General features: G+C 52.4%; 1 protein-coding gene across 1 annotated transcript in view; it reads left to right on the forward strand.

Annotated features, from left to right (window-relative positions):
* Window positions 1-3,082: 3,082 nt before the first annotated feature.
* Window positions 3,083-13,403, forward strand: part of Cspg4 (chondroitin sulfate proteoglycan 4) — a 34,468-nt gene continuing 24,147 nt past the window's right edge. Inside the window, exon 1 of the mRNA XM_028774559.1 lies at window positions 3,083-3,234. Within this exon, the coding sequence (XP_028630392.1) occupies window positions 3,147-3,234 (88 nt within the window). The 5' untranslated portion in view covers window positions 3,083-3,146. The remainder of the gene's footprint in view (window positions 3,235-13,403) is intronic.

The following is a 13,403-nucleotide window of genomic DNA, read 5'->3' on the forward strand; positions in this document are numbered from 1 at the left end:
CAGGGTTCAAGTCTCACGCTGCAGACTAACAGAGGGCAACCATGAGAATCCAGAACCCCAGCGGTCTACAGGACTGAGAGCCTCAGTTTTCTCTTTTGTCTGGAAACGTGTTTATTTCCCAGGTGAATGATTCTTATTTTTAGTCTCTCTCTCTCTCTCTCTCTCTCTCTCTCTCTCTCTCTCTCTCTCTCTCTCTCTCTCTCTGTGTGTGTGTGTGTGTGTGTGTGTGTGTGTATGTGTGTGTGTGTGTTTCTCTCTCTCTCTGTTTCTCTTGCTCCTGTCTTTCCCCATCTCAGGCTAGTCTGGAAGTAACTTTATAGTTGAAAATGACCTTGAATTTCTGTTCTCTTGCCTCCTGAGTGTTAAGATTAAAACCTTGCTGAGCTATGTCCACTTTTTTGTCTTTGTTTGTTTGTTTTTTAAGATTCATTTCAGAGGGGCTGGAGAGATGGCTCAGAGGTTAAAAGCACTGGCAGCTCTTCCAGAGGTCCTGAGTTCAATTTCCACACGGTGGCTCACAACCACCATCTGTAACGGGATCTGATACCCTCTTCTGGTGTGCATGAAGACAGCGTCCTCATATACATAAATACATCTTTTTTTTTAAAAAAAAGAATTCATTTTAATTGAATTTAATTTTGTGTGTGTTTATGTGACTGTATGACACGTATACAGGTACCTATAGAATCTAGAAGAGGCTATCAGAGCCCCTGGAACTAGAGCTACAGGCAATTGTGAACCCCTCAATGTGGGTGCTGAGAACCCAACTCAGGTCTTCTGCAAACACAGGAAGGATTTTTTAATCGCTGAGCTACCTCTTCATGCTATGTCCAGGTTTTATGCCATGCCGCAGAGCAAACACAGGGCTGCTTGGTGCTGGGCAGACACTCTACCTACAGAGCTCCATCCCATCCTACCCTATCCCTCCCACAGCCCCAGTGCTTGAGAGTGAATCCAGGGCCTTGCGCATGCTAGGCAAGTGTTCTACCACCTAGATATTCTCCTTCCCCTAAATGTTTTACAAACTGGGAAACCCCGGCAGAGCTGCACAAGCTGGGTCATGAACACCATGCTGGTTGTATTCTTTTTCTAGGTCTGTTTCTCAACCGCACCAGAAACAAGGCTCTGAGCTCATCCTGCCTGTCTTAAATCTCAGCTGTGGGCTGGGCTACAGCTACTAGTCTGGAAGCTCCCCAGACAGAAAAATCATTCTTGGTGGTGGTGGGCAGGTAAATCTGTGGGTAGGGACAGAGTGAGATGCAGGAAGACTGGTGATGGTATAGGATGGCGCACATCTCCACTCTAGTTCCCAATTCATAAAAAGGTGAACACTTCCCCTCCCTCTCATTCTTAAAGAGAGAACTCTTCTCCCTCCACCTTCCAAGAAGCCTCCCCTCCCAAACCCTGGATCCATATTTGGACAGTAATTACTTAACTAGGACCAAGTGTTGCGCTGACTCAGAAGAAGGAAAACAAGAAACAAGGCATGGGCTCGTTGTGTCAGGTTACCTAGGGTGCCTGGATAGTCCCTAAGTTTGTCAAGTCCCCCATAGAATAGCAACAGTCAGCTTCTTAGTCAACCTTAACAGGTGCTTACTGAACACCTACTGTATGCAACTGCCTATAGAGGGGAACGTCGAAGGTTCGTGGGGAGGGTGTGAGGTCGTTGTATACACACTGTGAAGTGCGGGGGTATACGGGATGAGAGAGGAAAAAGAAAAGACAATACGTGTTGAGCATCTACTGTATGCCAGGCCCTGAGGTAGGGCATTTGAGACATATTAAAACACTTAATGCTTATAAGCTCAAACCTGTGTGGAACTGGAACAGAGGAGAAGGGACTAAAGACTGGACAGTCAAGTAAGAGAATTAGGACCATGAAGCCCATCGGACCAGACATGGTAGCAAGAGCACAGAACCTGGGCTGGATGACCTGGCTTGCCCCCTCGCCTGGATCCACTTGCTCGGTCCCCTTAATCTCTCTCAGCTTCCATTTCTCTATCCAAATGGGGCTCACTTCTATCAAAAGTCATGAAATGTTGTACTTGTGGCATGAAGGTTGCTGCTCCGGGCTGAGGATTGGAAGGAGGGTGCACAGTGCAGTGTGGGCACAGCGGGGAGCCCGGTGGGGGAATATGTATGATGGGAGAGGGGAACGGGTGTTCCGCTATCCATCCCCTGGAAAAACCCAGGCCAGGTCCCATTGCAGCTGAAGCTGGCCAAACACAGGCACTGGGAAAGGCCACAATAACTCACTCTGCTTTTTCCAGCTCCTGGTTGGGACTAGGCAGGCTCTTGCCTGGGAAGGAGCCAGGAGGAGAAGGCCCCAGCCTAAAGCTGTTAGGTAGGAGCTAAATCCAGGGCCAGATTTCCAGGAGGTGGTGGGGCAAGTGCAAACACCAAGAGTTTTGCGTCAGGAGTCCTGGGGTCCTGGCAGGATGGCCAGGCGCCTACCTTTGACCTTGGATTCTGAGCTGGGCTCCTCTTCCACAAAATGAAGGGATGGGTGCTCAACCCCTACCTTGCAGGGTCGTTTTGAAGCATACGTTACCACAGGGCTGAGCTTTTGCACCAAAAGATCCAGACCTCTTGTCTTTACAAGCAGAGAATGTCCAGTCTGTGGAAAGAGAAGGGCAAACCCAGAGCCCTGCCTAGCGGTCTGCTCCAGTGGAGTCCTCAGGGACCTGTGACCTTGAAGGCACCTAAACTTCTACATCCCCACAAGGGCAGAAGAGGACTGGTAGTTCTCGCTTTTATTCCCCATTCTCAAGAGATCCTGTCCACAATGTTCTGGGGCTTTAAAGACTTAGAAACATTGCCCCCAAATCCTTAAAATAGGACATGGGTCTGCCTTAGCAGGAAAGGTCCTTCAACCCTAACCAGGAGCAAGAGCCCAGCACGGCCCCTTTAAGAAGGTTGGAGGTGGGAGCAGACAGAGGGAGCCCCCGCCCGAAATCCAAGCGCGGGTCGGCGCCTGCCCCGCCCCTGGAGTTAAGTACCGGACAGCCCTTGCGCCCCAGCCCGTGCGAGGAGCCCTGCTCCCTCGACTTGCGACTTGACTTGCGACTTGCGACGACTCGCTGCTGTCCAGACCTAGCACGCTCTGTTCCCTCGCCTTACAAGTCCAGGCGCCCAGGCCCGCCGCGATGCTTCTCGGCCCGGGACACCCGCTGTCAGCTCCAGCCCTGGCCTTGGCTTTTACCTTGGCCTTGTTGGTCAGATCTACAGCTCCTGGTGAGTGAGGGGCAGAAAGCCTGACCTAGCCTAAAAAATCTATATGGAGGCTGCATTCGTGGTCTCTGATCAAGAGCTCAGGGGCCTGTATTTCTTCCCCAGGCTGAGGGTCTGGAAGGAAAGCTCTGATCTCTGTTTAAGGGAACTCCGGGTATCCAAGGTTGTCTGGCTTTCCTGACCCTAGAATGTCAGGCTCTGAAAAGGGCCCCCTGGAGTCAGATTGCCAAGGGTGTGGCTCTGCCCACCCAGATTGTCCAGGACATGTAGGCCACCTCGGTGCTATCCATTCTCTTTGCTGGACAGGTTTGAATGACCACAGCGAGTATCAAAGGATACCCAGAGGCAGCATTGAGTGTGCATCCTGGCCACAGATACTCTGAGCCAGAAGTGGGGGTGCTGTGAAGTGAGAAGTGGAGAGGAGGCATTGTGCCCCACCTCTCAGAGCTCTGGACCCCTCTTTTTGTTCTCAGGGCTGGCTAGTTGGCTTCTGGCCCTACCTCCGTCCTTCCTTATACCTTTCTTCCCTCATCCCTGCTCTCCTCACCGAGAGGACCTGGCTAGTGATAGACAAAACCACCCACTCTCCAGGTTCCAGAGGCAAGGCTGCCTCCTCTCAGATCTCTCTCTGATAGCCATGGGGCAACCCAGGCCACACCCCCTGTCTCTAGCTCTAGTGTCCGACCAGCAGAGACTGAGTGAAGAGCACCTTCTAAGAGGTGCCAGTGGGCATCCACTCCACAGTTGTCACAGTTGTCCCAGGAATCCTAGCACTACAGCATTCTTCCTGGAGACGAGGTCTGGGTAGGCCATAGATCTGTGGCCTCGAGGCCCCGTCAGTCATTACTACCAATGTGTGAATCAGGCAGTTAGCCTACATCTTTCAGGACCATTTCCAAGAGCTACTAAAAGCAGAGAAGGAACTTGAGTCTCCCTTCCAGGGGCCCAGACCACACCCTTTCTCCCCGTCAGATGGAGGAGACCAGCTCTAAAGAAGGATATCACGAGGCACTCTGAAGGGAAGTGAGTCAGGGAGGGACCCCTACACTAAGGAGACTCCGGGTAGATCCGGGCTTCTCATCTCCGCTCCACAGACTGTCTGCCTTTCCTAAAATCTCACAGCCCCGGAGATGAAGAGACATGAGGGATGTGAGAAAGGAACACTGAGGTAGCTGGGCGTTCACAGCTGAGAGATGGTTTCCCTGCAGCCTCTACCTGCTTGGGCTTCAACCGAGAACAATTCTTAGACACCATCTTAGCTCTGGCAACTTGAGACGGGATGCTAGAGCCACACAAAGATGGGCGGGCTGAGTCAGGGTGTGGCGATGTGTGCCTGTAATGTCAGTGTTGAGGAGGTAGGAGGAAGGGGATTGACTGCACTGTGGGTTCAAGGCCAGCCTAGACTGCAGAATGAGTCTCAGATCAACCTCAGCTAGAATGACACCCTGCCTCCAAAACAAGCAGAAAAAGAAAAGGGCAGGGGACGAAAAAAGAGGGGGGGGGAAGGAGAAGGGGGGGAGAAGGAGGGGGAGGGGAAGAAGAAGAGGGGAAAGGGAGAAAGAAGGGGAGTGGGAGGGGAAGAAGGTGGGGAAGAGAGAGAATATGTGTTAATTTAGGAGATAGAAAAATAAGGTAAAATTCAAAGAGTGTGTATGGAAAGATCCAGGTGAAAATGTGCAGGAAATCAGAAACAAGATGGGTGGGACAGAGGGCCAGCCATCATCCTTGAGTCAAGCCTTGAAGGGTAGGAAGGGAGTCTGCATCCCAGGACAAGTGCGGGAGGTGGGTGTAACAGGGTGTTGAAATAGAAAGACCAGCAGCCTGACTGGAAGGCATATTTTGAGCACAGGACAGGAAGAGCCATTGGGCTGGGACACAGAAACCTTAAATGGCAAAATGAAGCCCACAGCCTGGGCACTGACGGTGAGAAGAAGGTGCCACCATGTGCCTGTTTTATAATGTTGCCTGTTTGGTGACATTAAACCCACCCTGGACTTCAGGAAGGTCTTGGGCATGGAGAAGGGATGAAGTTGCTGATGTTATCCTGTATGCTAGACAGAGCTTCTGCATAACAATTCTGTCACCCCTAACCCAGTCTAGGGGATCTATGTGGGGGCTGGACTCACAGCCCAGCACCAGGAGTCCAGGGGCCTGTATTTCTTCCCCCAGGCTGATTTCTGTGTGTAGGGTCTCTAGCTGTCCCGGGTTGTCTGGCTTTTATGACCCATGGTGTCAAACTGCCCAGACCCCTCCTGAGTTCTGCCTGAAGAAAGCATCATGCCCACCTCTCCTGGAGGTGGGTTCTCTTGTCCCAGCTGAGGCACACTTGGGTGGCTCCCTACACCTCTCTGCATTCCAGAGTATCCAGGTCATGGGGTCTGGGAGGCAAGTTTTCTTGGCAACCACCTGGACCAACATCTCAATTGTATGGACGGGAGAAATGAGCCCCCAGGGAAAAAGCAAAAGTCTTAGGCCTTAGAAACCCAGCCACCCAAGAAAAGAAAATTCCTAGGGAAAAAAGGGGGTCCACTCCTGAGCTCTGTGGGAGACCCCCCCCCCCCGCAGAGGATGAGAGCTGGGAGAGTGTGGCCAGAGGAACAGACTGAGGAGAAAGAAGGTGGCATTCCAGTACAGGAAGGCTTGACTATAACCCCAGATCCTGGGGTGTGTCAGAGTGTGGCACTGGGGACAGTGACTGCCATGCCTTTTCTCGGGCCTGGCCTCACATGCCTCCCGGAGAAGCAATGGGGTATTTAAGGCAGCCAGGCTTCAGAGCATGACATACAAGAGAGAGAATCAGAGTCGGTGGGGTTGACTCTGAGAGTGATTCCCAGGAGCATCAGTGGTGTGGAGACAGACGAACCTTGTGCATGCACTGTGCTCGCTGCCCCAGAACTCTGAGGCAGGGCAGAGGCTGGGGCCTTAGCCCAGCCCACCCAGACTCTAGAAAAGCTTCCCCAGAACCAAAGATAACTGAGCTCCCCCACCCCCGCCGCTCAATGACCACATGCCCAGGCAGGACAAGAAGGGCCTTTTAGCAGTGCCTGCCTGGGCAGGGGTTGGGGGGGAGGGTGAGCCATGCCAGGTGGGCTAGGCTGCTGTTTGCTGGAACTAGGAGGGAAAAGGGCCACAGGGAAGGGATTGGGCATGTGTGGCACTCACGCAGGAAGTGTATAGGCTGTCTGGGAACTGGGCGTGCTGCCCAGGATGGGGTAGGGGAGGGGGAACTTGGATATCCCTGACGTCCATGCTTGCTTGTTCGCTGGTACACACAGATGGGGCTCATACATGAGGACTCACAGGCTCAGGCCATGGTAATGTACAGCTGTTCTCACAGACCCTGACAGAGGCAGTAAGGGCAGAAGTAGCCGCTGCCTCATCACCAGCCCCCTACCTGACAAACTTAGGCTTGGGTGGTGCCTTGGGGTCCATGGGGTGCTGGCCAGAGCTGTACTTCCTGGTCAGGACCAGGAACAGATGAACTAGGGGCCTGTGGGCTGGGGTTTAACTGTTCTGCTGTTTTACTGACTCCCCTATAACTGCTGGCCAGGTCCAGCATCCCTCCTGCATGCTCTCTATCCTAGCCTATATCAATTCTGCAAAGCTTTCTAGAGATAAAAGTCTTTCTTGTTCTAAGTGAAGATGGAGTGGGTCTGGGTGCCAAGTATTACCTTCATTGCTGAATCTGCAAGGAATCTTGGAATTAACTGGATTAGCATCGATATTAAGTGCTTAGATCCTTTCTAGGGCAAGGTTCCATAGCTCTCTGGCCTCCGGGAGAATCCAAACCTCCTAGCAGGAAGAGGGTCAAGCCAGTTCATGACCCAGTCTGAGAATTTGCCTCCAGAGCTAGCCATGGTGGGTGCTGGGGTACAAGGGAGGAAACAATCCCATTTTACAGAGAAGGAAACTGAGCTCAGAGAAAAATAAGGACCCCACCCCACATCACCCCCACCCCTCCGCACCCCCACCAATCACTCCAGGCATTCTTACTCATCCCAAGGGAGTGGTCATCCCAGACCAGGCCATCAGAGTGGGGGCACACACACGTGACCTCACACCCACGAAGAGAGATATCTCCAAAGAAGTCCAGGTCTCTGTTGCTGTCCCTCTAGCAACCGTCTCCATTATTCCAAGTCCTCCTACCTCATACCAGAAGCAAATCTCCCATTTTAAAAACCTCCACCTACTTCCAGCTAGAGTTGGGTTTTTTTTTTTTAAGCCACACATTTGTCTCTGATACGGTTGTCGCCTGCGGCTGTTGTCAAGGTGGCTCATTGGTGTGGATCCTCCTTGTTCTGGAGGGAGTGTGGGCGAGCCTGGCCAGGAGCAGTGCCTGTCTTGTTGACCAGTTTTCCTCACTCAGTGCCTACCCACGTCCGCCGACTCGAAGCCTGTGGAGGAACCAGCTCTGCCAACTCTGGTGTGCATTAGCCAGGCTGCCAGCCATGGCTCATGCTTTCTTAAGTGTTTCGGTCTGTCCCCTCCCCCTCTGCCTCCACAGACCTCACAGCAGAAACCCTGACTCCAGACCAGCCCCAATCCCGGCACAGCAGGGCTGAAGACATTGCTAGCCTGGAGTCACATAGTGCTTCTTTAGAGGATTGGGGGCTAGGTCTTCCTTGCCCTTTGTCCTTCTTCCTGGCATGGGTGTTGGTGACCTCACCCGTAGGACCAGCAGCCCCTGGTGTCTCACCTCCTTTCTCATGGCTCTCCACCACATAGTTGAGCACAGGGTTTGTCCACTGGGGGCTGACTGGGGATTTTGCTCCAGGGAATCACACGCCAGCCCACCCAGAGGTATATATATGCTCCTGAGAATATGGGATGTTTGTCTCACCAGTGCATGTACAGTAGCTTCCTGCACAAATGTTTATAGGTTGAGTTTTATCTGTTTTTAGCCAGGAGTGATGGTACATTTCTATAAACCCTATATGCAAGAGGAAGATGGAAGGTTGAAAGTTCATGGCCAGCCTAGGCTACATAGCTAGACCCTGTCTCAAAATAGTGATGATGATGGTGGTGGTGGTAGTTATGATTATTAAAAACACTGTTGGGTAAGGATGTAGCTTAGCTGCTAGAGTCCTTGTCTAACATGCATGAAAGCTGAGTTCAGGCCCCAGCCCCACTGCATAAACTAAGCGTGAGAGCATGCATCTGTTATCCCAGGATTTGGAGTTCAAAGCCATTCTTGGCTAAATAGTGAGTCTAAGACCCTTCGACGTTCTTGGCTCAGTCGTGAGGTCCTGTGTCAAACAAAAACAAAACAGAGTTTTAAAAGAGGATTTTGTAGCAGAGAAAAAGAGAAAGAATGAGATTGGTGGATTGATGAAGATTGCTACCTGGGTTTCAAAGAATCCCACTCAAGGCTGACTGCAGGGTTTCCTATAAAGGGTCCTTCTCCAGACCGTTCAGCAAGCAGCCTGAAGGCAGAGAGTAGCCCCTGAACACACCTCCACACACCCAGACTCTGAGGTTTCTTCTGACCTGACTTCCCCTCAGCTACTCCTGTCATCACATAGAACATTCCTGAATGTCCAAGTGAGCAGAAGCCTCACTGTCTCGTGGCTGCTCTCTCCACCACTTCGTTACTATGCCGTGCCCTTCTCTCCCCCGATGGCCGAGATGAGTCACGTCCTAATGTCTGGCCGTTAGTTAACGTCCTCTGTACTCAGCCTTTCTCTTGGGGCTCTCTATAAAACACCCGATTCACCTCCCCTCTGCCTCCGGAGTATGGTTAGACACTCAGTGGTGTGTATGCATGAATATGTGTGTACACACACTCACACACACACACACTCACACACACAGCACAGTGTTCAGAGGGCTCTGCATGTGTGGATACGTGTATGTACACATACATGCACAGTGCATTCATTGTTCAGTGGGCTCTGACCAAGACTATGTCCAGCCTGCAAGCCAGCAGCCTTAGGGGAAGCCCCCCAATTCAAGACACTATACCCTGGCCAGGAAAGGCCCTCTGACTAAGTCTGGGCCAATCTGCTCTCTGGGGAGCAGAGGAGACTGGGGAGAGGAGCCCAACTTCCGTTCCCACCTAAGAGCAAACCCTTTCCCGCCCACATTTCAGGAGGGGCAGCTATAAATATCAATGGGCCCAGGATGCTGATTCCCACGACATCAGCTCCTCCCTGCCCCCTTGTCTCGTGCACAGGCACCGGGGCCAAGAAGCTCTACTGCAGCTGGGGCAAGGCAGGCTAGCCCCCCCCCCACTTCCTGGCAGAGGGAGAACAAATCACCATTTTGGGGAGTCTCTGGGCTATGGCTGAGCGTCTTTCCAATTCTCATTTGAACTCAGCCCCCACCTTTCCTGCACTCAGCCTGGGTTCCTCAGAGACCTTCTATGGGGAGCTAGGAGGCTAAGCACAGCAGCTACAAACATGGTGTTAGAACGTTCACTGGAATTAGATCCCAGCCCTTGTGCGAGGACCTTGGCTTGGTCCACGGTGAGCCTCCAGTTAGCCCTTTATAAAATAGGAGAGAATAACTCCTACCTCTCGTATGTGTTGAAGACAACGAAGTCAGATCATGGTCTGGAATAAAAGTTCTGCCAGGCATCTGTGCCCGAGGTTTGAGTTATTCTGTTTCTACTGTCTTTCCGGGGTGGGTGGCTCAGCAGTGGGGGATGATCCTCTTCAAGAAAGGTTCCAAGGCAAGGACTCTGGGAGGGCTATCAGCCACCCACCTCACCCCCAGCCCAGGACCCTTTACAAAGTGGAGGCAGGGTTCTGCATCTGAACCACTTGAGGACTGAAGTCTCACTGACAGAGCAGTAGGTCCCTCCTGGGTATCCAGAACCTGCTTCCCAATAGCAGACAGCCCTGCACACGGCACATGCGCTGATATACAGCTGAGACCCAGTCAGAGGGTGCCAAGGAGTAACCAAAAGGTAGATAGACTCTTTCCCCAAAGCAAGTGACTGGCAAGGGAAAAATGGGCCCTGGTATGATTTATTAAGGGAACGCAGAAACCTCTTTTTCTTGCCTTTTGCTGACTCCACAGGGCCTTCTCTTGGTCCCCTCTCCAATTCTGACCAGGGCCCAGTGACATTGACATAAAGTGGTTCAGAGTACTATGGGCCACTGTCACCACTTTAATCAGGAGTAGTGGCAGCATAACGAGGGGTGGAAATTCAGGCTGAGGGAAGCTGAAAAGATGTCTCTGGGAAGCTGGTGATGGCGGTGTCCACGTGAGCTAAGTGAGGACATGTGAGAGGTGACTTTCTAGAGATGGCTACAGGGTGAGAAGCCCGGCCTTATAACTCTAGAGGACTCCTTGGGATGAAGGACTCTCCAGGGCCTAAGCCTCTCTGTGTGGACACCTTTGCCTTCATCCTAGAGCATTCTGGGAAGGGCCCAGACAGCTCCCCGGATGTTCTAATAGAATCCAGGCGCCTGCCCCTGGCTGTTTCTGTCTCCAGGCATCTGGGGTTCATGTGCTTCAGGCCTCCCATCTGTAGCCCAGCTGAGCCTTTCCAGAAGTAGGGGCTGAGATGGAGGCTTCTTCCTCCACTTAGTAACTAACAATCAACGGGTAGGGAACTTGGGTCCATGTTTACTATGTGACAGGTTGAGATATCTGACCCTTCTGTGTAGCCTTCAACAGACCTCTGTCCCTCTCTGTGCCTCTGTATGGGAACTTTAATCTCCCAAGTCATCTCTAAAACTCTGAGTCCAAGCTCTTAAGAACAGGACAAGAGGGCTCAGCTTCTAGCTAGCTGCTCGTCCTGAGCCACACAGTAGGGCTGGAGTAGACCCTCCTCGGGGCTTAAGGGCACTGGTTAGCCAGTGTTCCTGGGCATTGGGAAATCACTTTTCAAAGTTGGCTCCAGACCCTGGGGCTCTCCCTGGATGAGAGTCCCCCACCCACCCGCCCCCAGTTCCCATCTTCCACCCCCTAGCTTGGCCCCACCCCGCCAAAAATAAACTCAGACCACCCCATTTTTGTCCCAGCCAGACCCACCCAGCCCTTCCAGAGCCAGTTGAGTCACTGCTTGGGACTGCTCCTTTTTTTAACTGTCTGAGTCACCGGTTGTGGCTATGGCTCTACGACACCACACATGCCCAGGCTACAGTTGCCCGTCGCCCCTAAAAGCACAACAGTGGCAGCATCCGTGTAGCAAGTAGCAGCAGGTGGGTTTACTTTGTAACAACCTATCAGGACCAGGAAGCATACTCCCTAGGAAGCCCAAGATGGAGCTGACCTCAAAGGCCCTGCCTTGCCTGTAGCATTTTATTGCATCCCACCAGAACTAAGCTTATACTGCAGGAGTACCAGAATGAGAGGGATCTCCAAGCCCAGTGTCTAGGGGTGAATGGGAAGGCCACAGAGACACCTATTATTGCCCTTACCTATTCTGTTCCAGCTCGGGCCCCACACTGTGCCCTGAGTGCCCTGAAGACTCCCTGTTGGCAGGAATGCCCACTTCTGGCTTTCCCTGCTGCTCCCGCCTAACTCTGCTTCCAGCGGGCTTCAGGCTTCCCATCTCTCTCCCAGACTCTTCTCTGTCCCATCTCTGTCTCTCCACCTTGACCATCCCTGTCCCTCCCTGACTATCTGTGGTTCCTCTGTCTCTCCATCTCCTCCCTTCACGTTGCTGACCCTTTATCTTTGTCTCTCCCAACTCTGGTCCTGTTCTTTCTCTGTGTCATCCTTTACCCAGTTTGGGTGACAGTCTGAAGTGCTCACTCCGCAGCTGGCACCCCCAAGGCCCTCATCTGTCTTCTCAGTAGACAAAATAGACCTACAACCACACATCCCAACATGGGAGTCTGGGCCCCAGGGACCAGTAATCCCGAGAGAAATTTTCCATCCCCCCCTCACCCATTCCCCATCCCCTACCCCAAAGCATAGGCTACATCCTGTCCCAGGGAATGTCAGGATCCCACAGGCACTTCCTTCAAGCCTGGGGGTGGGGAGGGGGCCTGGGAATGGCCCCTCCTTGAGTCCTGCTGGAGCAGAAGCCTGCACAACTTCAAACCCCATCCCTTGTCTGTGGTTATGCCTCCTGCTATAAATAGGGGCTCAGAGTCTATTTTCTTTAAAAAACAAGCATCAGACTGGGTGACCATGGCCAGGAAAGCAACCCCTGGCTGGAGCAGGCTCCCACCCCTCCTCAGTCACTGCGTCCAGGCGCCTTAGATGGTTAGCAGGGCTAGAAAGCATGAAACAAAGACAAGGCAGTCTCCAAAGTACTACCTGGACTGGCTAGGGGCCGCCCTTTATACAGCCCTCCATCACGCAAGGTCAGTCTTGTGCTTGAGACTCACAGTGTCAACAAAGAGAGGTGGTACAGCTCCCCAAGCCACTGTTGAGTCTCTGCACCCCAAATAAAATGAAGATGCCTTGGCTATGAGGGGGTGAGGGAAGCATGAGACCTGTCCTCAGAGAGAAGGAAGAGAATAGCTGGATTCAAAACAGGGCATAGGTATCAGCTAGATTTGGGCAGACGAGCCCGAGCCCGAGGCCCAGAGAGGCTGGTACCTGAAATGATCATAGATCAGAGGGATCAAACGATCAGAGGGAACGCTGTGGGTAGGAGCAAGGTCACCCAGGACTCTCCACACCTCGCTCAGGGTTGGAGCCTCATCACAGGATGGAGAGCCACCCAAAGCTTCCAGGCCAGGGAGGATGCTGGGCAAATCGGTTTAACTCTACTACTTGTGGGAGAAAGCAGGAAGTTATCTAAGACAGGCACAGGACGGTGGTGATCTGCCTTGTAGGATGACACAGTGGGAAGGGAAATTAACGTGAGGGAGAATTTGAAGGCAGGACAGATGGACAATGGATATCCCTTGACTGTGACAGGGAGGAAAGAGTGGGTCCAGAAGAACTCAGTTTCTGTCTACAAGTGGCTGGGTAGTGGCACCTTTACTGGGCCAGTGAGCGGCTTGGGGCAATAGGACCTTGTTTGCTATGAGTGGGGCTGGATATGGGAGTTTCTGGCCCAGATGTCCAAGGGCCTGAGGGCCCAGTGAAAGAGGCAGTCCATGCCTGAGGCCCAAGGAGAAAAAATGGGTACATTGTGTCAGAAGTAGGATTTAGCTCCTGGGAGCAACAGGTGGCAGGAAAATTCAGTGGAAACCAATTCATTTTATTTGGGTCCTGACAGAAGCCAGGCAGACATGGAAGACCTGACCAGCTTTCAGGCTGTT

Source organism: Grammomys surdaster, unplaced genomic scaffold, assembly GCF_004785775.1.
Source record: "Grammomys surdaster isolate TR1022 unplaced genomic scaffold, NIH_TR_1.0 241, whole genome shotgun sequence".
NCBI lineage: Eukaryota > Metazoa > Chordata > Mammalia > Rodentia > Muridae > Grammomys > Grammomys surdaster.